This window comes from Leucoraja erinacea, chromosome 5 (assembly GCF_028641065.1).
Source record: "Leucoraja erinacea ecotype New England chromosome 5, Leri_hhj_1, whole genome shotgun sequence".
Classification (NCBI taxonomy): Eukaryota; Metazoa; Chordata; class Chondrichthyes; order Rajiformes; family Rajidae; genus Leucoraja; species Leucoraja erinaceus.
The window spans coordinates 3,853,667-3,879,307 of NC_073381.1; the positions used below are offsets into that span (position 1 = coordinate 3,853,667).

At 50.4% G+C, this 25,641-nt stretch overlaps 1 protein-coding gene across 1 annotated transcript; it reads right to left on the reverse strand.

Annotated features, from left to right (window-relative positions):
- Positions 1-1,312: 1,312 nt before the first annotated feature.
- prdm1a (PR domain containing 1a, with ZNF domain) lies at positions 1,313-25,610 on the reverse strand. The gene is made up of 5 exons (XM_055635008.1): positions 24,683-25,610; positions 21,820-21,891; positions 11,877-12,934; positions 8,300-8,428; positions 1,313-2,521 (listed from the first exon to the last, which is right to left on the reverse strand). The coding sequence occupies exons 1-5, from the start codon at positions 25,038-25,040 to the stop codon at positions 1,970-1,972; spliced, it is 2,169 nt and encodes a 722-aa protein (XP_055490983.1). The 5' UTR covers positions 25,041-25,610; the 3' UTR covers positions 1,313-1,969.
- Between the last annotated feature and the right edge of the window lie 31 nt (positions 25,611-25,641).

The window sequence follows — 25,641 nt, forward strand, 5'->3', positions numbered from 1 at the left end:
GCCTACAGGGGGGGGGGAGGGGGGATTTCAGGGGAGGATGAGGGAAGGGGTGGGGGGGCTACAGGGGAGGGATGGGGGGGTCAATAAACTAGAGGGAGGGGAGAGAGTGGGGGGAAGAAATTTGTCGGGGGAAGTACTCTGTAAAATTCATCGGTGCCCTTTATGTGACCACTATTTGCATACCTTAGGTAGGCAAGCAAAGAATTTCACTGTGCCTTATGAATAAAGTATTCATTCATAAAGTGTCCATTCCTTCACTCCAGTGACAGAGGCGGGAGGGAGTGGGGGGGGGATGATAGTGGCAGAGTAGGGGGGGGGGAGAGAGGGGAGTGGGGGGGGGGGGGGAGGGTAGGAAGGGGGGGGGGGGGTAAGTGACAGAGATGGGAGTGTGTGGTGGTAACAAAGAATAGAGCAGGCAGGGTGACTACGTGACAGAGGTGGAGTGGGAGTGGGGGGTGAGTGGAAGAGGAGGGGGAGGGTAACCAAGGGTCCAGAATCAGGGGTCACACAGTTTAAGAATAAGGGGTAGGCCATTTCGGACTGAGATGAGGAAACACTTTTGCCACCCAGGGAGTTGTGAATCTGTGGAATTCTCTGCCACAGAAGGCAGTGGAGGCCGATTCACTGGATGTTTTCAAGAAAGAGTTAGATTTAGCTCTCAGGGCAAAAGGAATCAGGGGATATGGGGAGAAGGCAGGAACGGGGTACTGATTGGGGATGATCAGCCATGACCATGTTGAATGGCGGTGCTGAGTCGAATCGGCCAAATGGCCCACTCCTGCACCTATTGTCTATGTTTCTATGTGTATGTTACTATGTAAACAGGGGGGAGAGTGGGGGTAAATATGGGAGAGGGGAGGGCTAGAAAATATGGGAGAGGGGGTGGTGTGGGCGTGAATATCGGAGGAGGGAGAGGGGGTGACAGAGGGAGAGGGGGTGTGGGGTGACAGGGAGGGGGTGGAGTGACAAGGAGGGGGGGTGGGGGTGAGAGAGGGAGGGGGGTGAGGGTGGGAGAGGGAGGGGGTGAGGGGGAGAGGGAGGGGGGGGAGGGTGGGAGAGGGAGGGGGGTGGGGGTGGGAGAGGGAGGGGGGTGGGGGGGTGAGAGAGAGAGAGGGGGAGGGGGGTGAGGGTGGGAGAGGGAGGGGGGGGGGTGAGAGAGGGAGGGGGGGGGGGGTGTGAGAGAGGGAGGGGGTGGAGTGACAGGGGTGGGAGATGGGGTAATTAGAGGGAAGGGGGCCAGAGTGGGGGAGGGGGAGGGGGAGGGGGCGGGGGGGGGGGGGGGGGGTAGATAAAGAACAAACAATTGGGGGAAGGGAATAAAAACAGGGATTAAGGAAAACCAAAGAAAGATTCTGAAGACTCCACGATTCTCTAAAGACTTCCTGCTTTGGCAATACACCATATTGCGACAGTGTTTTTACAAAACTATTTTCAAATATTCCAATTTCAAATTTTTTCAGCTCGCCTTCCCACTAGGATCCCGTTCATTTTTAATTTAAAAAAAAAATCCAAGCCCAGTGTAAAGAAACTATAAAGAGAATGGCAACAGAGAGAATCCAAACATACAACATTTCCACATGCGATCACAATGATTAATTTCGAGTCACTGTGAGCATGATTTTTCGGGCATTGCATAACAGAGTCAATTGCATAATAAATTACGGATTATTCTCTTGGAAAAATAATTCTGCTGAAAATGATTGTCCTCAAGCATTTTTTTTTCCCCCCACCCCCTTTGGTGTAAGGCTGGTCGGTGTCAAATACTTCAGTGGGGGTACCCTGAGATGAATGCCTTGAGGCCCCTTCTACTGGGGACTGAGGACAACGCCAACACGAGATCAGTCAGTCCACCCTGCAGTTTGTTTGTTTTTCCGGTGTGGAGATCTATGTACATTTGAACGTTCCAAGCAGGCTTGGCTCTCCTGAGTCATATATATGCTTTGTGCCTGAGATGAGGTTGGCTTGGATCTCAAGAGGCCGTGGCTTCCATGCTTTCCTGCTTGACCTTGATGGGCACCGGGGGCCGCGGGCTGCCGTGCGCCAATTTCATGACCGAAGAGTCGAGCCTCTCGTACAGGTTGCACCCGGGGGCCATGAGCCCCCTCTGGTACGTGGCCTCCTCCACCTCCCTCCTCAGCATGGAGAAGATCTGCCTCTCCACCGTGGAGCCCACCTCGTCCCCCTGGCCCATCTCGTCCAGCTTGTCGGCCCCGTCGCTGATGTCGAACCTGTTGATCTCCTCGTTGAAGCGGTGGAGGTCCTCCAGCGAGCGGCCCGGGGCGGGGGCCATGGGGCAGTTGCCCCTCAGGTGGGCCTTCAGGCTGCAGTGGTGGATGTAGGTCTTGTGGCACTGGAGGCACTTGTGCGGGCGCTCCCTGGTGTGAAGGCGCTTGTGCAGCTTCAGGTGGACAAACTGGGTGAACTTGGCCGGGCACAGCTTGCACTGGTATGGCTTCTCCCCCGAGTGTAGACGCAGATGAGTCTTCAGGTTGCTGGTACTGCTAAACCTCTTGCGACACACCTGTATGAGAGAGAGGGACAGACAGATCAGCCATCATTGTAAGTAAGTAAGTAAGTAAGTGCGTTTATTGGCCAAGTATTCACATACAAGGAATTTGCCTTGGTGCTCCGCCCACAAGTAACAACATGACGTACAATGACAGTCACGAATGACTTCGAAAACACTAAACATTAATAATGATAAAACATTATTGATAAAACACCATCGATCAAGCATGTGAAACAACAAAATACCAGATCAAAGGGAGGCTACAGATTTTTGGTTCTTGAGTAGAGCAACTACTCGTGGATAAAAAGCTGTTTTTATGTCTGGCTGTGGCAGCTTTGACCGTCCGGACTCGCCTTCCAGAGGGAAGTGATACAAAGAGTTTGTGGCCAGGGTGAGAGGGGTCAGAGATGATCCTGCCCGCTCGCTTCCTGGCCCTTGCAGTGTACAGTTCATCAATGGAGGGAAGGTTGCAGCAAATAACCTTCTCTGCTGATCGGACAATTCGCTGCAGCCTCCGGGTGTCGTGCTTGGTGGCTGAGCCACTTTGTGGCTTGATTGCATGTTCAATATTTAATTCAGTTCAGATTAGTTCCGAGACACAGCGCAGAAACAAGGCCCTTCGGCCCACCGAGTCCATGCTGACCAGCGATCCCCGCACACTAACACAATCCTACACACACTACTCAGGGCTCTTGAAGATAGTGGAGTCAGGGGATATGGGGAGAAGGCAGGGATGGGGCACTGATTGGGGATGATCAGCCATGATCACGTTGAATAGCAGTGCTGGCTCGAAGGGCCAAATGGCCTACTCCTGCACCTATTGTCTATTGTCTATTGGGGAGATATTGAACAAATTCTTTTCTTTGGTATTCACCAAGGAGAAGGATATTGAATTATGTGAGGTAAGGGAAACAAGTAGAGTAGCCATGGAAACTATGAGATTCAAAGACGAGGAAGTACTGACACTTTTGAAAAATATAAAAGTGGATAAGTCTCCATGTCCTGACAGGATATTCCCTAGGATATTGAGGGAAGTTAGTGTAGAAATAGCAGGGGCTATGACAGAAACATTTCAAATGTCATTAGAAACGGGAATGGTGCTGGAGGATTCGCGCAACTGCTATATTTAAGAGGGAGTTAGATGCGGCCCTTGTGGCTAAAGGGATCAGGGGGTATGGAGAGAAGGCAGGTACAGGATACTGAGTTGGATGATCAGCCATGATCATATTGAATGGCGGTGCAGGTTCGAAGGGCCGAATGGCCTACTCCCGCACCTATTTTCTATGTTTCTAAGTTGTTCCATTGTTTAAAAAGGTTTCTAAGAGTAAACCTAACAATTATAGACCTGTTAGTTTGACGTCAGTGGTGGGCAAATTAATGGAAAGGATATTACGAGATAATATATATAAGCATCTGGATAAACAGTGTCTGATTAGGAACAGTCAACATGGATTTGTGCCTGGACGGTCATGTTTGACTAATCTTCTTGAATTCTTTGAAGAGGTTACTCGGGAAATTGATGAGGGTAAAGCAGTGGATGTTGTATATATGGACTCAGTAAGGCCTTTAACAAGGTTCCTCATGGAAGGTTGGTTAAGAAGGTTCAATGGTTGGGTATTAATGGTGGAGTGGCAAGATGGATTCAACAGTGGCTGAATGGGAGATGCCAGAGAGTAATGGTGGATGGTTGTTTGTCAGGTTGGAGGCAGGTGACTAGTGGGGTGCCACAGGGATCTGTGTTGGGTCCACTGTTGTTTGTCATGTACATCAATGATCTGGATGATGGTGTGGTAAATTGGATTAGTAAGTATGCAGATGATACTAAGATAGGTAGGGTTGTGGATAATGAAGTAGATTTTCAAAGTCTACAGAGAGATTTAGGTTATTTGGAAGAGTGGACTGAAAGATGGCAGATGGAGTTTAATGCTGATAAGTGTGAGGTGCTACACCTTGGCAGGACAAATCAAAATAGGACGTACATGGTAAATGGTAGGGAATTGAAGAATGCAGTTGAACAGAGGGATCTAGGAATAACTGCATAGTTCCCTGAAGGTGGAATCTCATGTAGATAGGGTGGCAAAGAAAGCTTTTGGTATGCTGGCCTTTATAAATCAGAGCATTGAGTATAAAAGTTGGGATGTAATGTTACAATTGTACAAGGCATTGGTGAGGCCAATTCTGGAGTATGGTGTACAATTTTGGTCGCCTACTTGTAGGAAAGATGTCAACAAAATAGAGAGAGTACAGGGGAGATTTACTAGAATGTTACCTGGATTTCAGCAACTAAGTTACAGAGAAAGGTTGAACAAGTTAGGTCTTTATTCTTTGGAGCGCAGAAGGTTAAGGGGGGACTTGATAGAGGTCTTTAAAATGATGAGAGGGATAGACAGAGTTGACGTGGATAAGCTTTTCCCACTGAGAGTAGGGAAGATTCAAACAATAGGACATGATTTGAGAATTAAGGGCTCACCGAACCCCGCAAACGGGCCGGCTCAAACACCGCGGCCCGGGGTGGTCGAAACTGCCGCCCTCCAGTCCAGCGGACGCAGCCGCCGGCCCGCGGCTGAACCCCGGACTCAGGTCACCGCCGCCAGAACGCCGTCCCAGTCACCGGGACCACCGTTCCAGCCCCGAGCTGGGCCGCCCTCACGGGAGCGAGCCCAGGGCAAGTCCTGACTGGCTGCCTCCGGAGTCTCGAGGTCGCCAGCTCCGCCATTAGGCCTCAGCGCAGACGGAGGCAGAGAAGGGGGATACGACAAAAAAGTCGCATTCCCCTGAAGGGAGAGACAGCAAGCCCCGTTTCAACCCCCTTCCCTTCCACCCATAAACACAAGCTAAAAACCAAAAACTTAACTAGACAAAACGAAATAAAAAACGACACAAAAAAGTAAAAACAAACGGACTGCAGGCGAGCCCTTGACTCCACTAGCCCCTAGAGCTCTATCTAACTCTCTCTTAAATCCATCCAGTGACTTGGCCTCCACTGCCCTCTGTTTTTTTCTCACCTCAGTCTTAAATGGCCTCCCCTTTATTCTAAGACATGTTGATCAGTGTGGACAAGTTGGGCCGAGTGGACTGTTTCACTGCACTTTTCCCCTCTCACCTTGAACCCATGTCCCCTGGTTCTTGATGCCCGTACCAGGGGTAAAGAACTCTGTGCATCACCCTATTTTGTACCCATATTATTTTATACACCTCTTTCAGATCCTTATCCTTCTCAACTTAAAAATGAGACGCAAAGTGCTGGAGTAACTCAGCGGGTCAGGCAGCATCTGTGGAGAACATGGATAGGTGATGTTTCACAGAGTGCTGGAGTAACTCAGCGGGTCAGGCAGCATCTGTGGAGAACATGGATAGGTGACGTTTCACAGAGTGCTGGAGTAACTCAGCGGGTCAGGCAGCATCTCTGGAGAACATGGATCGGTGACATTTCGGGTTGGGACCCTTCTTGAAACTGACCCCGACCTGAAACGTCACTTATCCATGTTGTAAAGTCATAAGAGTCATAAAGTGTGGAGACAGGCCCTTCATCCCAACTTCATCCCAACTGAGCAACACGCCTCATCTACACTAGTCCCACCTGCCCGCGTTTGGTCCATATTCCTCTAAACCTGTTCTATCCATGTCCATTACTTGTCCAAATGATTCTTAAACGTTGGGATAGTCCCTGCCTCAACTACCTCCTCTGGCATCTCGTTACCTACACCCACCCCCCTCTGTGTGAAAAGGTTACCCCTCAGATTCCTATTTAATCTTTCCCCCTCACCTTAAATCTGTATGCTCTGGTTCCTCTGCCCCTGCCCTGCACCGGTGTAACATGTTAGGAGGCAGGCAGCAGGGCAGTGTGGCAGATCTAAGTTGCTAACACTCTCTACAAAGGAATAACTTTCCTTGCGTTTCACTGAACAGTCTGCAGACGCTCTCTATCATCACTTCCTATTATTACAAACAGCCACAGGCCATTTGTTCTTGTGCAACACTAGCCCACAAGTAATGTTTGCTTAAGACCACATATCTTTCCCAGTCGCATAAATGACAACTTTCTCCCCAAGGCTGCAGGATTCTGGAAGATCGACAGCCTGATGGGGCTGTCCCACTGTACGAGCTATTTCAAGAGTTCTCCCGAGTTCCTCCTGATTCGAACTCGGAGATTTACGGTAATAGCCGCTCGTAGGTACTCGAGGCTCTCGTGGACATGTTGAAAAATCTTCACGAGTCTTCCCGAGCTTACCGCGTTTCCCGAGCTTACCGCGTTTCCCGAGCCACTAAGAGACGTCCCCGAGCTCCGACGTACCCGCTACGTGCATTCTCCGTGCTTACCACGAGTTTGATTTTTTTTTAAACTCGGGAGAGCTCTTGAATAAGCTCGTACAGTGGGACAGGGCCCTTACAGTAATTCTGAATTAGTTTTGTTTTGAGATACAGCGTGGAAACAGTCCCTTCAGCCCATCTAGCCTGTGCCGACCAATGATCACACCAGACTGTAGACTTTACGCTTTTGAGACACAGTACGGCCCTTCGGCCCACTGAGTCCGTGCCGACCAACGATCACCCCGTGCGCACTAAACGTTAGACTTTAGATCCAGCGCAGACAGCCCCTGCTGTGCCGACCAGCAGTAGACCTGCACACTAGCACTATCCTACACACTAGGGCCAATTTTCACCGAAGCCAATGAACCTGCAAACACTGTACATCTTTGGAGTAGGAGGAAACCGGATCACCTGGAGCAAACCCACGCGGTCACGGGGAGCACGTGCAAACTCCGTACAGACAGCACGCCAAGTCAGGATCCAGCCTGGGTCTCTGGCGCTGTCTCTACCGCTGCGCCACCGTTCAGATTTAGTTAATATTGCTTTGGTCGATGACTGATACTGTTTTCAATCAGGCTGTTTCGCCACCCACGTGGATTTTGATCGGCTAGAGGGACGTGGGCCCAACGCAGGCAGGTGGGAAACTAGTGTAGATGGAGCACCTTGGTCGGTGTGTGGGCAAGTTTCCACGCTGCACGACATAGTTTCCGCGATGAGTCGCAGCACGGTTTGGGAACGGCTCCATCCAAGACTCTTAAGAAATCGCAGGCAATTGTGGACGCAGCCCAGACCATCGCACAAACCAACCTCCCTTCCATTGACTCCATCTACACCTCACGCTGCCTCGGCAAGGCCAGCAGCATCATCAAGGACCAGTCACGCCCTCTTCTCCCCGTCTCCCATCGGGCAAGAGGTACAGAAGTGTGAAAACGCACACCTCCAGATTCAGGGACAGTTTCTTCCCAGCTGTTATCAGGCAACTGAACCATCCTACCACAACCAGACAGCGGTCCTGAACTACTGTCTACCTCATTGGTGTCCCTTGGACTATCCTTGATCGGACTTTGCTGGCTTTACCTTGCACTAAACGTTATTCCCTTATCATGTATCTGTACACTGTGGACGGCTCGATTGCAATCGCATATTGTCTTTCCGCTGACTGGTTAGCATGCAACAAAGGCTTTTCACTGTACCTCGGTACACGTGACAATAAACCAAACTGAACAGAGCTATGACTCTAAAGGAGCAGGCAAAAATGCTGGAGGAGCTCAGCGGGTGAGGCAGCGTCTATGGAGCGAAGGAATAGGTGACGTTTCGGGTCGAGACCCGAAACGTCACCTATTCCTTCGCTCCATAGATGCTGCCTCACCCGCTGAGTTTCTCCAGCATTTCTGTCCGCCTTCGATTTTTCCAGCATCTGCAGTTCTTTCTTAAACTCGTCTTGTTTTAAAAAATACAGCAATGAAACTGGTCGTCTACCTGGCATTCGTGTGGTTTCTCCCCAGTGTGAACGAGATAGTGCTTCTGTAGGTGGGCCAGTTGTGTGAAGCCTTTACTGCACGTCTGACACTTGAATGGCCGTTCCCCACTGTGGACTCGCAGGTGGACCTGGTGAGACAAAACGACGTTTGAGGCTCCAAACCCTTCGTTTTTAGTTTAGTTCAGTCTAGTGTTGCCAGCCGTCCCGATCTGAGTACAGGAGCAGGGAGGTTCTACTGCAGTTGTACAGGGTCTTGGTGAGACCACACCTGGAGTATTGCGTACAGTTTTGGTCTCCTAATCTGAGGAAGGACATTCTTGCCATAGAGGGAGTACAGAGAAGATTCACCAGACTGATTCCTGGGATGTCAGGACTTTCATATGAAGAAAGACTGGATAGACTCGGCTTGTACTCGCTAGAATTTAGGAGATTGAGGGGGGATCTTATAGAAACTTACAAAATTCTTAAGGGGTTGGACAGGCTAGATGCAGGAAGATTGTTCCCGATGTTGGGGAAGTCCAGAACAAGGGGTCACAGTTTAAGGATAAGGGGGAAATCTTTTAGGACCGAGATGAGAAAAACATTTTTCACACAGAGAGTGGTGAATCTCTGGAACTCTCTGCCACAGAAGGTAGTTGAGGCCAGTTCATTGGCTATATTTAAGAGGGAGTTAGATGTGGCCCTTGTGGCTAAAAGGATCAGGGGGTATGGAGAGAAGGCAGGTACATGATACTGAGTTGGATGATCAGCTATGATCACAGTGAATGGCGGTGCAGGCTGGAAGGGCCGAATGGCCTACTCTTGCACCTATTTTCTATGTTTCAATGTTTCTATGTATTAGCCGGGACATCCCGTATATTGGGCTAAATTGGTTTGTCCCATACAGGACCGCTCTTATCCCGTATTTGACCGCTACTACTCGGGTCAAGGGGACTGTCGGGTCAGACCCAGCCTCACCCGTCCCGACGTAGTGCAGCCCGTGGAGCGCAGCAGCAGCAGCAGCAGCAGCGCCTCGCCCGTGACCCCAGTCGGTCGGCAGCCCGGCCAGCTGTCCGACCTTCGGACCTTCGCTTACCGCCGACACCACCACCGCCACCCCTCCTTCTCACGGCCGATCATCGGTTCACGAGGTGGACGGGGCGCCGGATTTTGCCCGCGATGTCGGGCGGCCCCCGGGCCAAAACTCCTCAGCTGGCCCGCCGGCTGGGCTTTGTGTTACAGTCCAGCACCCGAGGCCAACTCATCATTCACCCAGCCACGGACCGAGTCGGGCAACGAATTGCCGTTGGGAATTTGTCCCGTATTTTGACTCTTTGTCCCTTATTTGGGAGTTAGAAAGTTGGCAACCCTAGTTCAGAGATACAGCGCGGAAACAGGCCCTTCGGCCCACCTAGTCCGTGCTGACCAACGACTAGACTTTAGAGATACAGTACGGTAACATAGAAACATAGAAAATAGGTGCAGGAGTAGGCCATTCGGCCCTTCCAGCCTGCACCGCCATTCAACATGATCATGGCTGATCATCCAACTCCTGTATCCTGTACCTGCCTTCTCTCCATACCCCCTGATCCCTTTAGCCACAAGGGCCACATCTAACTCCCTCTTAAATATAGCCAATGAACTGTGGCCTCAACTACCTTCTGTGGCAGAGAATTCCACAGATTCACCACTCTCTCTGTGTAAAAAATGATTTTCTCATCTCGGTCCTAAAAGATTTTCCCCCTTATCCTTAAACTGTGACCCCTTGTTCTGGACTTCCCCCAACATCGGGAATAATCTTCCTGCATCTAGCCTGTCCAACCCCTTAAGAATTTTAAGAAACAGGCCCTTCGGCCCATCGAGATGGTGCTGACCGACAATCACCCGTGGAAACTAAGCTTTAGACTTTAGAGATACAGCGTGGAAACAGGCGCTTCAGCCCACAGAGTCCACACCGACCTGTGACCCCCCGCACATTAACACTACCCTACACAGTCTATGGACAATTTACATTTATACCAAGCCAATGAATGTACAAACCTGCACGTCTTTGGAGTGTGGGAGGAAACCGGAGAGTGTGAGAGGAAAGGCAGAGATAGATAGATTGTTGATTTGTACGGGTGTCAGGGGTTGTGGGGAGAAGGCAGGAGAATGGGGTAAGGAGGGAGAGATAGATCAGAGGTAGAATGGCGGAGTAGACTAGATGGGCTGCTTCTGCTCCTGAGCTTTATGAACCTAGAACAGTGGAGCATAGGGTGCCCCAGCGGTCGAGTTGCTGCCTCACGGCACCAGAGACCCGGGTTTGATCCGGGCTCCGTGTGCTGTTTGTATGTTCTCCCTGTGACCACGTGGGTTTACTCTGGGTGTCCTGGTTTCCTACCACATACCAAATCCGTGCAGGTTTGTAGGTTAATTGGCTTCTGTAAGCTGTGGAATTATCTGCCTCAGAGGGCGGTGGAGGCCGGTTCTCTGGATGCCTACAAGAGAGAGCTAGATAGGGCTCTTAGGGATAGCGGAGTTAATGGATATGGGGAGAAGGCAGGAACGGGGTACTGATTGTGGATGATCAGCCATGATCACATTGAATGGCGGTGCTGGCTCGAAGGGCCGAATTCCTGCACCTATTGTCTATTGTCTAAATTGTTACTAGTGTGTGGGATAGTGTTAGAGGACAGGTGATCGCTGGGCAGCATGGACTTCATAGGTCAAAGGAACCTGTTTCCGTGCTGCATCTCTAAAACAATTTTTTTTTTTAAAAAGCTGCATCCATGCAAAGATGTCCCTTGACCAGTACGTGTGTCAGGGGTTATAGGGAGAAGGCAGGAGAATGCGGTTAAGAGGGAAAGATAGATCTGCCATGGTTGAATGGCGGACTAGACGCGATGGGCCGAATGGCCTAGTTATAGACAATAGACAATAGGCCTTTCAGCCCTTCGAGCCAGCACCGCCATTCAATGTGATCATGGCTGATCATCCCCAATCAGTAGCCCGTTCCTGCCTTCTCCCCATATCCCCGGACTCCGCTATCTTTAAGAGCCCTATCTAGCTCTCTCTTGAAATTCATATTCATAAGTTCTAGGAGCAGAACTAGGCCATTTGGCCCATCAAGGCTACTCCGCCATTCTATCATGTCCATTCAACTTCTGGCTAAAGAAATTCATCCTCGTCTCCTTCCTAAAGGAATGTCAATAGACAATAGACAATAGGTGCAGGAGTAGGCCATTCAGCCCTTCGAGCCAGCACCGCCATTCAATGTGATCGTGGCTGATCATCCCCAATCAGTATCCCGTTCCTGCCTTCTCCCCATATCCCCTGACTCCGCTCTTGTTAAGAGCCCTATCTAGCTCTCTCTTGAAAGCATCCAGAGAACCTGCCTCCACCGCCCTCTGAGGCAGAGAATTCCACAGTGCTTGTTCTGAGTTATTGAGTTAGAAGCAGCTCTTGGGGCTAATGGAATCAAGGGATACGGGGAGAAGGCAGGAACGGGGTACTGATATTGGACAATCGGCCGTGATCAATACTGGCACGAAGGGCCGAACGGCCTACCCACGCCTATTTCCTATTTTTCTACATAGAACAAAACCATGGCTCACCCACCTTAAGGTTTGACAGCTGGCCGAAGGTCTTGTAGCAGACATTACACTCGTACTTAATCTTGCCGTTCTGCTTCTTTAGGGGGTAAGGGAGAGTCTTGTATCCGGTGAGGTTCCTCTTTGGTTTCATGAGATTCATGGCCTCTTCCGAGCGTTCGTGGCCGTGGCCGTGGCCGTGGCCGTTGCCGTTGCCCAGGCCGGCTGAGGTAGGTGCGGGTTGAGCGGCCGGGTGATCAGTGTGTGCGGCTGCGATACCCGCGCGCGGCGAAGAGTCCCCGCGGTCGGGGGTCCCGTCTTTGCCGGCGTGGCCGGCGGCGGTGAAGGCGCTGTTGCGGGCGGGAACCAGGAAGTCCCTCGGCCGCTCGGGGGCCAGCAGGAGCCGGCGCGCCCCGTCGGCGGCGGCCAGCGGCGCGGACTGGCCGAAGACGTGGTGGGGGAAGCCGCCGTAGAACGGGTAGACCCGGGGCAGGAGGCCCAGGTTGCCCACGCCAGCCAAGGAGGTGGGTCCGTGGCAGCCCAGCGGGTAGTGTGGCAGCATGAACCTGGAGTACTGCCCGCTCACCGGCCCGTAGGTGGGAAGGAAGGGCAGGTGGGGAGGAGGGGGGAAGGGCGGGAGGGACCCCAAGCCTTCTCGGTTGTAGGGCCCCGTCAAGAACGGGAACGTCTGCTTGCGTTCCCCCGTGGACGGGGTGAGGGGCGGGAGGTGGGACTCCGGGCTGCTGTGCGGAGTCAGGCTCTTGAAGCTGTGGTCCGGGCTGCTCCGGGACGACGGGCTGGAGGTGAGCGACGACTTTAGCGGGGACCGCTTGGCGTAACCCCGCCTCTCCGCGCCATAGTCCTCCGGTCTCAACGGGTAGACAACACGAGGGAGGAATGTCCGCTCGGGGCTGTGCTTCTTGCTGATGTGCTCCATCTCCTTCCCGGGAGCCGCCTTGGGATGGGCGACCTGCGCCCGCTGGTTGTCCTTGCTCGGGTGTTCCCCGCCAACGTGAGCTCGGCGCATCACGGCGTCGGCCTTCACCGCCTCGCTCCCTTCCGTCGGGTACACCTTCCCTCGAAGCTCTGCAGAAAAAGCAGCAAGAGCAAAATTATAAAAGGACTGGACAAGCTCGATGCAGGAAAAATGTTCCCAATGTTGGGCGAGTCCAGAACCAGGGGCCACACACAGTCTTAGAACAAAGGGGAGGCCATTTAAGACTGAGGTGAGAAAAAACTTTTTCACCCAGAGAGTTGAGAATTTGTGGAATTCCCTGCCACAGAGGGCAGTGGAGGCCAAGTCACTGGATGGATTTAAGAGAGAGTTAGATAGAGGCTAGTGGAATCAAGGGATATGGGGAGAAGGCAGGCACGGGTTATTGATAGGGGACAATCAGCCATGATCACAATGAATGGCGGTGCCGGCTCGAAGGGCCAAATGGCCTCCTCCTGCACCTATTTTCTATGTTTCTATGTTTCTATCACGTTAGGAAGCAAATGGTGGAGAGATGGTGGGCTCCAGGCAGATGTATGGAGCTGCCAGAGGAGGTAGTCGAGGCAGGTACGATATCAACAATTAGAAGTATAAGAAGCAATTAGACAGTTACATGGATAGGACGGACAGGTTTAGAGGGATATGGGCCAAATGCGGGCAGGTGGGACTAGTGTAGCTAGGACATGTTGGGCAAATTGGGCCAAAGGGCCGGTTTCCACGCTGTATCACTCTATGACCTACTCTGAGAGCCAGCATTGACCCAATGGGATGAATGGACTTCTAATGTTTAGGGGTTTTTTTTAGTTTGGTTTTGTTTATTGTCACGTGTACCGAGGTGCAGTAAAAAGCTTTTGTTGCAAGGAGATGAGAGAAAACTATGCAGGCAGGTGCTACAAGTGTAGTTTAGTTTAGTATTTGTGTAGTTTAGAGATACAGCGCGGAAACAGGCCCTTCGGCCCACCGAGTCCGCGCCGCCCAGCGATCCCCGCACACTAACACTATCCTACACACACTAGGGACAATTTACATTTACACCAAGCCAATTAACCTACAGACCTGCACGTCTTTGGAGAGTGGGAGGAAACCGAAGATCTCGGAGAAAACCCACGCAGGTCACAGGGAGAACGTACAAACTCCGTACAGACAGCACCCGTAGTCGGGATTGAACCCGGGTCTCCGGCGCTGCGTTCGCTGTAAGGCAGCAACTCTACCGCTGCGCCAACGTGACCACCTTAGTTTAGAGATACAGGGCGGAAAATACACCGGGTCCGCGCCGACCAGCGATCCCCGCACGTTAACACTACCCCGCACACACTAGTGACAATTCATATTTAAACCAACCCAATTGACCCAGAAACCTGAACGCCTTTGGAGTGCGGGGGCTAATCGAAAATCTTGCAGAAAATCCGCACAGGTCATGGGGAGAACGTGCAAACTCCGTACAGACAGCATTCGTGGTCGGGATTGAACCCGGGTCTCTGGAGCTATGAGGCCACCACTCCTATATGGTGAGTGTACAGAACGAGTTACCAGAGGAGGTAGTTGAGGCACAGTTTAAGACATTTGGACAGGTGAGTTGGATGATCATTTTGAATGGCGGTGCAGGTTCGAAGGGCTGAATGGCCTACTCCTGCACCTATTTTCTATGTTTCTATGTTTACAGGGACAGCAAAGGTTTGTAGGGATAAGGCCAAACGCACTCAGGTGGGACGAATGTGGCTGGGACATGTTGGCCGGTGCGGGCAAGTTGTCCATGCCGAGTGGAGCTAGCCACAAGCCTCTACAGCGGAGTTTAGCTTCAACATATCCCGGGCTAATGTTATAGAAAGCTCTGCCCAGTGTTGGTGCGTTATTCTGCGCTGCCCATTACGGGTTCGACAGCCACACGGTTCACCGCATTGTCACACAATGGCTTGCTTACTGAAATCCTGCAGACTGCAGCTCACTTCCTGCAGTGATATCCCTGTAAACAGGAACCCAAAGTCAAATATCCTTTTCATGTTTGTTAATGAGGCTTTCCTTTGTAGAAATTAAAGTATTAAGGGCCTGTCCCACTTGGCGATTTTTTCGGCGACTGCCGGCATCATTGACTGGTGTATCAGCTCGCCGAAAAATTTGCGGCATTGACGTGCGGTGTTTTTTATAGCGTTGCAACATTTTTTTTGTTCAAATGTTCAAAATCTTTTGGCGACACGGATATGACGCTGGCATTCGCCGAAAAAATCGCCAAGTGGGACAGGCCCTTTAATGTCTCCCGCTGGTCTTCCCTCAATGAATTAAATTACATGTTATTTTATTAGGGCAGCACTGCGCCAGAGACCCCGGTTCGATCCTGACCACGGGATCCGTCTGTGTGGCGTTTGCATGTTCTCCCTGTAACTGCATGGGTTTCCTTCGGGTGACAATAGACAATAGACAATAGGTGCAGGAGTAGGCCATTCGGCCCTTCGAGCCAGCACCGCCATTCAATGTGATCATGGCTGATCATGCCCCGATCAGTAATTAGCTTCTGTAAATTGTCCCTAATCTTTAGACTTTAGAGATAGACAAAATACAATAGGTGCAGGAGTAGGCCATTCGGCCCTTCGAGCCATTCAATGTGATCATGGCTGATCATGCCCCGATCGTACCCCGTTCCTGCCTTCTCCCCATATCCGCTGACTCCGCTATTTTGAACAGCCCTATCTAGCTCTCTCTTGAAAGTATCCGGGTGCTCCGGTTTTCTCCCCACACTCGCATAGACGTGCGGGTTTGTAGGTCAACCGGCTTCTGTGGATTGACCCTTAGTGTGTAGGGAGCGGGTGGGAAAGTGGGATAACATGGGATTGGTGAGAACAGGTGATTGAGGTTCGATGTGGACTCGGTGGGCAGAAGGTAACGTGTGCATGTTTCTATATTTAAACTTAAATGTTAGTTACCAAAATGTGATACCACGTGTTTCACACATAATGCAGATCTATAATACGGGAACAAGCCCTTCCACTAACAATGCCCATGGTGAACATGGTCACGGTGGCGCGGCGGTAGAGTTGCTGCCTTACAGCGAATGCAGCGCCGGAGACCCGGGTTTGATCCCGACTTTGGGATAGTGATAGTATGCTGGGACCGCTGGTCAGCGCGGAGTCGCTGGGCCGAAGAACCTGTTTCTGCACTGTATCGCTAAACTAAACTAAAGCTAGATTGTTGAAACAAAGAACAGAGTCTCTTGCCCAGAGTAAGGTAATCGAGAGCCAGAGGGCAGAGGTTAAAGGTGAGGGTGGTGGGTGTATGGAACGAGCTGCCAGAGGAGGTAGTTGAGGCTGGCTGGGACTATCGCAACGTTTAAGAAGCAATTAGACGGGTACATGGATGGAACAGGTTTAGAGGGATAATGGGCCAAACGCAGGCAGGTGGGACTAGTGTAGATGGGACATGTTGGCCAGCATGGGCTAGTTGGGCCAAAGGGCCAATTTTCATGCTGTACCACTCTATGACTCTACAACTGCAGATGATGGGTAGTACACAAAAGGAGTAACTCAGCGGGTCAGGCAGCATCTGTGGAGAACATGGATAGGTGACGTTTCACAGAGTGCTGGAGTAACTCAGCGGGTCAGGCAGCATCTCTGGAGAACATGGATAGGTGACGTTTCACAGAGTGCTGGAGTAACTCAGCGGGTCAGTCAGCATCTGTGGTGAACATGGATAGATGATGTTTCACAGAGTGCTGGAGTAACTCAGCGGGTCAGGCAGCATCTGTGGAGCTAAGGAAATAGGCAATGTTTCGGGCTGAAACCCGTAAGGGTTTCGGCCCGAAACGTTGCCTATTTCCAGAAGGATTTCGGCCCGAAATGTTGCCTATTTCCTTAGCTCCATAGATGCTGCTGCACCATAACTGAGTGGGTCAGGCAGCATCTGTGGAGAACATGGATAGGTGACGTTTCACACAGTGCTGGAGTAACTCAGCGGGTCAGGCAGCATCTCTGGAGAACATGGATAGGTGACGTTTCACAGAGTGCTGGAGTAACTCAGTGGGTCAGGCACCATCTGTGGAGAACATGGACAGGTGACGTTCTTCAGTGATTGTAGGTGGAGGCGAGCGGGGGAGAAGAAAGCCGGAAAAGGAGTTCTGGGGGTACTAAGATCACAGAGTATTAATCGATTACTCTTGTGCCTTCACAAAGGAGGTGAGGAGGAATGTATTTAGCCAGAGGGTGGTGAATCTGTGGAATTCATTGACATAGAAGGCTGAGGAGGCCAAGTCAATGGGTATTTTTAATGATAGACGGATTGGAAGGATATGGATCATGTGCAGGCAGAGGGGATTTAGTTTAGTTTAGAGATACAGAGCAGAAACAGGCCCTTCGGCCCACCAGGGTCCGTGCTGGCTGGCGACCCCCGCACATTAACACCATCCTACACCCACCAGGGGCAATTTTATTTTTTAACAATTATCAGGCCAATGAACCTAAAAGACCTGTACGCTTTTGGAGCGTGGGAGGCAACTGAAGATCTCGGAGAAAACCCACGCAGGTCACGGGGAGAACGTACAAACTCCGTACAGACAGCGCCCGTAGTCAGGATCGAACCCGGGACCACGGCTCTATAAGGTAGTAACTCTACCGCTGCGCCACCGTGCATTTGGTGATCATTTCTTGGGGGCGAAGGATAGGAGGAGGGGGGGTTGGGGAGGGTGGAGGAATTCCACCATCGAGATCAAACGTGGCCCATTTCCTCACACTGTTTTGTTTCCGCACACTGTTTACAGTCCTTCCCCCAACCCCCGCTTCTATCAATACCCAGGCCCGCGGCGGTCTCTAGTGTAAGCAAGGACGCACAGGGCTTGGGCTGTCGTTTCAACTCGACAGCTAGAAGCCGTCAGACAAAGTGCTTCTGGAAGCCGGGGATGAGCGAGTACTCCAGGTCTCAGCAGCGTTGATGGACGATCAGAGATCAGTGCCTATCTGCTGCGGCAAGGCTAAATAAACAGGCCAGTGTGGACACTGCAGGAAAGGTGCTGATAGTTTGCCCAGATAGTGCACACACACACACACACACACACACACACATTGGCCACTAGACAAAAATAAATAGCGGGGGTTATCGCGGGAGAGATACCCATCTCTCAAATAGGGCTTGGCGGGCAGGAAGTTCAAGTAGTCAGTGAACTTTTCTTAAGTCCACGCTCCGGGAAGTGAGCTGTCAGTGTTATTCCCACCGACTCCTGGTTAATGGATGGGCCAGAGGGGCAGTGAAAGAAATGATGTGCCTGTGTTTGTAGGAGCGACGGAGGCTCACAACCTGCTTTTCCAAGTCTGTCCCGTGTCCTAAACCAGTGGTTCCCAACATGTTTTAGCTCATGGCCCCCTTGGGATCTTTTAATTTTTCTGTTTGCCCCCCACCGACATTATTAGCGGAAAAAAACGTACTTCAATATTATAATACCTTCCATAAAAATATCACTGTCTATTAATTACACATCTTTTATTCTATTCCACAAACATCAAACATATTTCAACTACATCGATTTAAATTTATTGGAAGTGAAATTTAGGAGGCAACAGGGTGGAAGCTCTGTGGCCCCCTTCATTGAATCTGTGGCCCCCCTTAATCCCGACATTTTTCTGTGCCCCACCCCTGAAATTTGCCAGGTTGGGAATCACTGTCCTAAAGGATCAGGATTGGAACATTGGAACATTGGAACAACAACGGCCAAGGTTCAGGAGTTACAGAGTCACAGGGTCATGCGAGCTGGACACGTTCATTGTGTGGGATGCAACTGGGGTGAACGGGCGATCGCTGGCCGGCGCGGACTTGTACGGTGGGTTGTACGGCCTGTGCCCACGCTGTATCGTTAAGCTAGGCGGCAAAAGGATAGTGCGTGCTAATATTGGCATCGAGGCTTGGGAAAAAGCCCTTTGGCCGAACTTGCCCACAACGAACAACATGTCCCATCTAAGATGTTGCATGTTCACGCTGGATCTCCAAACCAAACCAAACTAAACTAAACTAAACTAAACTAATGTGGGTGAGGCAGCATCTATGGAGCGAAGGAATGGGTGACGTTTCAGCCATGATCATATTGAATGGCGGTGAAGGCTCGAAGGGCCGAATGGCCTCCTCCTGCACCTATTTTCTATGTTTCTATGTTTCTATGTTTCAGGTCAAGACCCTTCTTCAGACTGAAGAAGGGTCTCAACCCGAAACGTCACCTATTCCTTCGCTCCATAGATTCTGCCTCACCCGCTGACTTTGTCTACCTTCGATTTTTCCAGCATCTGCAGTTCTTTCTTAAACTAAACGGAGGAACTGTTTCCACGCTATACATGTAAAGAACTAAACTAAACTAAATTAAAATAAAATAAAACATCCAGGGTTGCCAACTGTCCCGTATGAGCCGGGACATCCCGTATATTGGTTTGTCCCGTACGGGACCACCCTTGTCCCGTATTTGTCTGCTACTACTCGGGTCGAGGGGACTGTGTGGTCGGACCCCGCCTCACCCGTCCCGACGTAGTGCAGCCCGTGGAGTGCAGCAGCGGCAGTCCAGCACCCGGGGCCAACTCATCATTCACCCAGCCACGGACCGAGTCGGGCAACGAATTGCCGTCGGGAATTTGTCCCTTATTTTGACCGTTTGCCCCTTATTTGGGAGTTAGAAAGTTGGCAAACCCTAAGTACATGGAAACAATTAAACTAAACTAAACACCTGTTTCCAAACTGTACATCTAAATAACTCAGCTAAACTAATTTAAACAGGAAGAGATAAAACAGCAGGTCTGGGAGTACCTGAAGCTTCTGAATGTTGTAGTCGGCAGGGCAGTACTCTGCATATCGCCAACTTGGACAATTTAACTTTTTTTTTAATCAAGCCATTTAACCTACAAACCTGCACGTCTTTGTGGAGTGTGGAAGGAAACCGAAGATCTCGGAGAAAACCCTCGCAGATCACGGGGAGAACGTGCAAACTCCGTACAGACAGCACCCGCGGTCGGGATTAAACCCGGCGCTGCATTTTGCTGTAAGGCAGCAAACTCTACCGCTGAGCCACCGTGCCGTGCCGCCCGTGAGCGGTGTTTGGCCTGAAAGACGCGGCAACGGTACTGTAAGTGGGGACTGGCTCTTTGAGCCTGGAAGCCGGGAGACCTGCCCACACCGCAACATGTCTCCCCGTTCTGCTGTATCACTTCTGCTACTGAGTTAGAAACATAGAAACATAGAAATTAGGTGCAGGAGTAGGCCATTCGGCCCTTCGAGCCTGCACCGCCATTCAATATGATCATGGCTGATCATCCAACTCAGTATCCCGTACCTGCCTTCTCTCCATACCCCCTGATCCCCTTAGCCACAAGGGCCACATCTAACTCCCTCTTAAATATAGCCAATGAACTGGCCTCAACTACCCTCTGTGGCAGAGAGTTCCAGAGATTCACCACTCTCTGTGTGAAAAAAGTTCTTCTCATCTCGGTTTTAAAGGATTTCCCCTTTATCCTTAAGCTGTGACCCCTTGTCCTGGACTTCCCTAACATCGGGAACAATCTTCCTGCATCTAGCCTGTCCAACCCCTTAAGAATTTTGTAAGTTTCTATAAGATCCCCTCTCAATCTTCTAAATTCTAGAGAGTATAACCAAGTCTATCCAGTCTTTCTTCATAAGACAGTCCTGACATCCCAGGAATCAGTCTGGTGAACCTTCTCTGCACTCCCTCTATGGCAATAATGTCCTTCCTCAGATTTGGAGACCAAAACTGTACGCAATACTCCAGGTGTGGTCTCACCAAGACCCTGTACAACTGCAGTAGAACCTCTCTGCTCCTTGAGGCCTCACACTCAGTTCTGAAGAAAGTAACAAAGGCGGGCAGTCAGAGCTGCAGCAACCACAGCAGACTAGATGCCTGCCTTACCAGATCACTGCAGCTCGCCCCAGAGCCATTGTACGGGGCAGTAATAAGAGGACAAGTTCACAGTACATCTCCGGTCCTGTTATCTGCAGTTAAACACGGGTTCCGTCGAGTGCTTTACACTGATTACAGATTCCCCCCCCCCCCCCCCCAACCCTGCTATGAAGGATGCAGCATGCTATTACCCTCAAGCAATGTCTTATTCCTTTGCAGAGAGGGTGAAGGGCCTGTACACTCCCCCGAGTTAGTCACAATTTCTCCTGAATTATTCACAAATTCTCCCGAGTTTTCAAACTCGCAGAATGTTCGTAACGAGTCTGTAGGAGGCCGTGGATGTATCGTAGCGGCTCGCTATGCCAGCCGTGGGGACTCGGGGCATCAGGTAAATCGGGACGTTTTTTCCAGCCTGATGAAAAATTTCCACGTGTAAAAAAATAATCCCCGAGTACCTACGGCTGGCATGACCTTTCACTTACTGACTTTGATTTTTTTTGCTGAGAAGGCAAATTTACGACTCTCGCCAATCGGTCTGTGACCACAACCAGTTTTAACTTTAGGGGGGGAGGGGGTAGAGAAGTAAATGATTGTAATCTGACAAATGCTGGTAAAATGAAAATATGGTGCCATAAAAAATCAAAATGGCTTCCAGACTTGGTTACCAAGAGATAGATGGTGAGAGGGGAAAGAGTTTCTAGGAACCTGAGGGACAACTTTTCCATTCAGAGTGTGGTGGGTGTATGGAATGAGCTGCCAGAGGAGCAGATCGAGGTACTATAACTATACTATATAAGAGGTACTATAACAGCACATAGCAGCCCCGAGTTCAATTCTGCCCTCGGGCGCAGTCTGTTCGGAGTTTGCAGGTTCTCCCTGTGTGGGACCGTGTGGGATTTTCTCCGGGTGCTCTGGTTTGCTCCTGCACCCCAAAGACTTGCAGGTTTGTGGGCTAATTTACCCTCTGTAAATTGCCCTCCCGGTGTGTCGGGAGTGGATGGGAAATTGGAACGAGTGTGAATGGGCGATTGATAGTTAGCATGGTGGGCCGAAGGGCCTGTTTCCAAGCTGCATCTCCAAGCCAAGCTAGAGAAAACCCTTCCTTACCGCTGTGTGGGACTCCTGGACTGTGCTGCCATTTCCCATGTAGGTCCTCAATCTTCGGCAGATTGATGCACTCTGGAGGCAGGGAAGAGAAGAGGATACGATTTCAGTTTTGGGACAAAAATATTTACCGCCACGTATAATCCAGCACTTCTAAAAGATCAAAAAACCCCATCAAATTCCCCATTTGGTGGATGGCTAATTGCAAAGGCACAAGACTCGTTCCAACTCTCATCTCCCCCGACCTCAGACAAAAGGTCACAAGATGCTGGAGTAACTCAGCGGGACAGGCAGCATCTCCGGAGACAAAGAATGGGCGACGTTTTGGGTCGAGACCCTTCATCAGCCTTGAGGGTCAGGGGAGAGGGAGTGCAGAGATATGGAAGGGTAAGGTGTGAAAACAAATCACAAAGTGGCAGCAAAGAGAAATGGAAGGGAGGTTGGTTGTCCTCCCACCTGGAAAATGAACCTCAAAATTAGCGTGGGTGGATCCCCGTAAAAGGGGGGCAGTGGGGGGTGGGATACGTTGAGACTTTGTCAGCGCCAATTATGTGGCGACTCTTTGCATAAGGCAGAGACAGATAGAAACATCGAAACATAGAAACTAGGTGCAGGAGGAGGCCATTCGGCCCTTCGAGCCAGCACCGCCATTCATTTTGATCATGGCTGATCGTCCCCAATCAATAACCCGTGCCTGCCTTCTCCCCATATCCCTTGACTCCACTAGCCCCTACAGCTCTATCTAACTCTCTCTTAAATCCATCCAGTGATTTGGCCTCCACTGCCCTCTGTGGCAGGGAATTCCACAAATTCACAACTCTCTGGGTGAAAACGTTTTTTTCTCACCTCAGCCTTAAATGACCTCCCCTTTATTCGAAGACTGTGGCCCCTGGTTCTGGACTCGCCCAACATTGGGAACATTTTTCCTGCATCTAGCTTGTCCAGTCCTTTTATAATTTTATATATGTTTCTATAAGATATCCCCTCTTCCTTCTAAACTCCAGTGAATACAAGCCTAGTCTTTTCAATCTTTCCTCATATGACAGTTCCACCATCCCAGGGATCAATCTCGTGATCCTACGCTGCACTGCCTCAATAGATTCTTGATTAGTACGGGTGTCAGCGTTTCTAGGGAGAAGGCAGGAGAATGGGGTTAGGAGGGAGAGATAGATCAGCCATGATTGAATGGCTGAGTAGACTTGATGGGCCAAATGGCCTTCTTCTGCTCCTATAACTTATGAACATAGAACTGTGGAGCATAGGGCGGCACAGCAGTAGAGTCGCTGCCTCGTAGCGCCAGAGGCCCGGGTTCGATCCTGACTATGGGTGCTGTCTGTACGGAGTTTGTACGTTCTCCCCGTGACCTGCGTGGGTTTTCTCAGGGTGCTCTGGTTTCCTCCCACATCCCATAAACCTGCCGGTTGGTAGGATAATTTACTTGATGGGCCGAATGGCCTAATTCTTCTCCTATCACTTATGAACATGACCCTGTAGGTTGGATATGCATAACAATAGGGTTTCACTGTGACTTGCCATTCATTCATTCATTCATTCAGTCATCCATTCATTCAATCTTTCATCCATTCTTTCATTCATTCATCCATTCATTCATTCATCCATTCATTCATCCATTCATTCATCCATTCATTCATCCATTCATTCATTCATTCATCCATTCATTCATTCATTCATTCATGCATTCATTCATTCATTCATGCATTCATTCATTCATTCATCCATTCATTCATTCATTCATGCATTCATTCATTCATCCATTCATTCATTCATTCATCCATTCATTCATTCGTACATTCATTCATTCATCATACATTCATTCATTCAGGTGTATACAATCATGAGAGGAATAGATTGGGTAGATGCACAGAGTCTTTTGCCCAGAGTAGGGGAATCGAGGACCAGAGGAGATAGGTTCAAGGTGAAGGGGGAAAGGATTTAATAGGAAGCTGAGGGGTAAGTTTCACACACAGAGGGTGGTGGGTGTATGGAACGAGCTGCCAGAGAAGGTAGTTGAGGCTGGGACTATCCCATCGTTTAAGAAACAGTTGGACAGGTACATGGATAGGGCAGGTTTGGAGGGTTATTGACCAAGCGCTGGCAGGTGGGACTAGTGTAGCAGGGACATTGTTGGCCGGTGTGGGCGAGTTGGGCCATTTCCGCACTAATTTGAGGAAGGACATTCTTGCTATTGAGGGAGTGCAGCGGAGGTTTACAAGGTTAATTCCCGGGATGGCGGGACTGTCATATGCTGAGAGAATGGAGCGGCTGGGCTTGTACACTCTGGATCAGAGGGGATCTCATTGAAACATATAAGATTGTTAAGGGCTTGGACACGCCAGAGGCAGAAAACATGTTCCCGATGTTGGGCCATCGGCCCATCAAGTCCATTCCGCCATTCAATCATGGCTGATCTATCTCTCCCTCTCAACCCAACATATTATAAATCCTACCTATGTACGAAACAACATCAGGGTAATGAGAAGTCATAAGTTCATAAGGGAAAGGAGTAGTCCAGAACCAGGGGCCACACAGTTTAAGAATAAGGGGTAAGCCATTTAGAACGGAGATGAGGAAACATTTTTTCTCACAGTGAGTGGTGAGTCTGTGGAATTCTCTGCCTCAGTGGTGGAGGCTGGTTTTCTGGATGCTTTCAAGAGAGAGCTAGATAGGGCTCTTAAAGATAGCGGAGTCAGGGGATATGGGGAGAAGGCAGGAACGGGGTACTGATTGGGGATGATCAGCCATGATCACATTGAATGACGGTGCTGGGTGCCGAATGGCCTACTCCTGCACCTATTGTCTATTGTCTATTATATCACTCTATGACTCTAACTGTGGGTCCACTCACTCAGCTTGATCATCATCAGGTCATCGGAGGCTGGGTAGTGGAGGCGTTCGGCAAACTCGCTGCAGTACCAGACCAGGAGCTCCTGGTTGGCGGGGATGGCCTTCACCGTGTAGAAGTAGATGTCCATCCCATTCTGACATGCGGCCAGGCACTGCTCTTGCTTCGAGCGGGTGGGGTTAACGTATCGCATCCAGTTGCTCTTGCTCTCGTCAAAGCCGTCGACAAAGTGGTGCAGGTCGCCGCTGGAGTAGACCTGAAACACAGTCGTAGAGACAGATGTAGAGAAAGCCGTGTCCATCCGTCCCACCAGCAGAAATAGGCCATTCGGCCCATCAAGTCCACTCCGCCATTCAATCATGGCTGATCTATCTCTCCCTCTCAACCCAGCAAATTATAAATCCTACCTTTGTAAGAAACAACGTCAGGAGGATGAGGAGTCACAAGTTCATAAGGGATAGAAACATAGAAACATAGAAAATAGGTGCAGGAGTAGGCCATTCGGCCCTTCGAGCCTGCACCGCCATTCAATATGATCATGGCTGATCATCCAACTCAGTATCCTGTACCCGCCTTCTCTCCATACCCCCTGATCCCTTTAGCCACAAGGGCCACATCTAACTCCCTCTTAAATATAGCCAATGAACTGGACTCAACTACCTTCTGTGGCAGAGAGTTCCACAGATTCACCACTCTCTGTGTGAAAAATGTTTTTCTCATCTCAGTCCTAAAGGATTTCCCCTTTATCCTTAAAGTGTGACCCCTTGTCCTGGACTTCCCCAACATCGGGAACAATCTTCCTGCATCTAGCCTGTCCAACCAGTTAAGATAGGAGTAGAGTTAGGCCATTCGGCCCTTCAAATCCACTCCGCCATTCAATCATGGCTGATCTATCTCTCCCTCCTAACCCCATTCTCCTGCCTTCTCCCCATAACCCCTGACACCCGTACTAATCAAGAATC

Bases quoted from the DNA above. Each gene is read 5' to 3' on its own strand.
- prdm1a (XM_055635008.1), bottom strand. From the start codon at position 25,040: ATGATTGAATGGCGGAGTGGACTTGATGGGCCGAATGGCCTATTTCTG. The intron at 21,892-24,682 runs GTGAGTGGACCC...CCCTGCCTCCAG, and splicing joins CCTGATGATGATCAAGCTGA to AGTGCATCAATCTGCCGAAG. The intron at 2,522-8,299 runs GTAGACGACCAG...TCTCTCATACAG, and splicing joins AGAAACCACACGAATGCCAG to GTGTGTCGCAAGAGGTTTAG.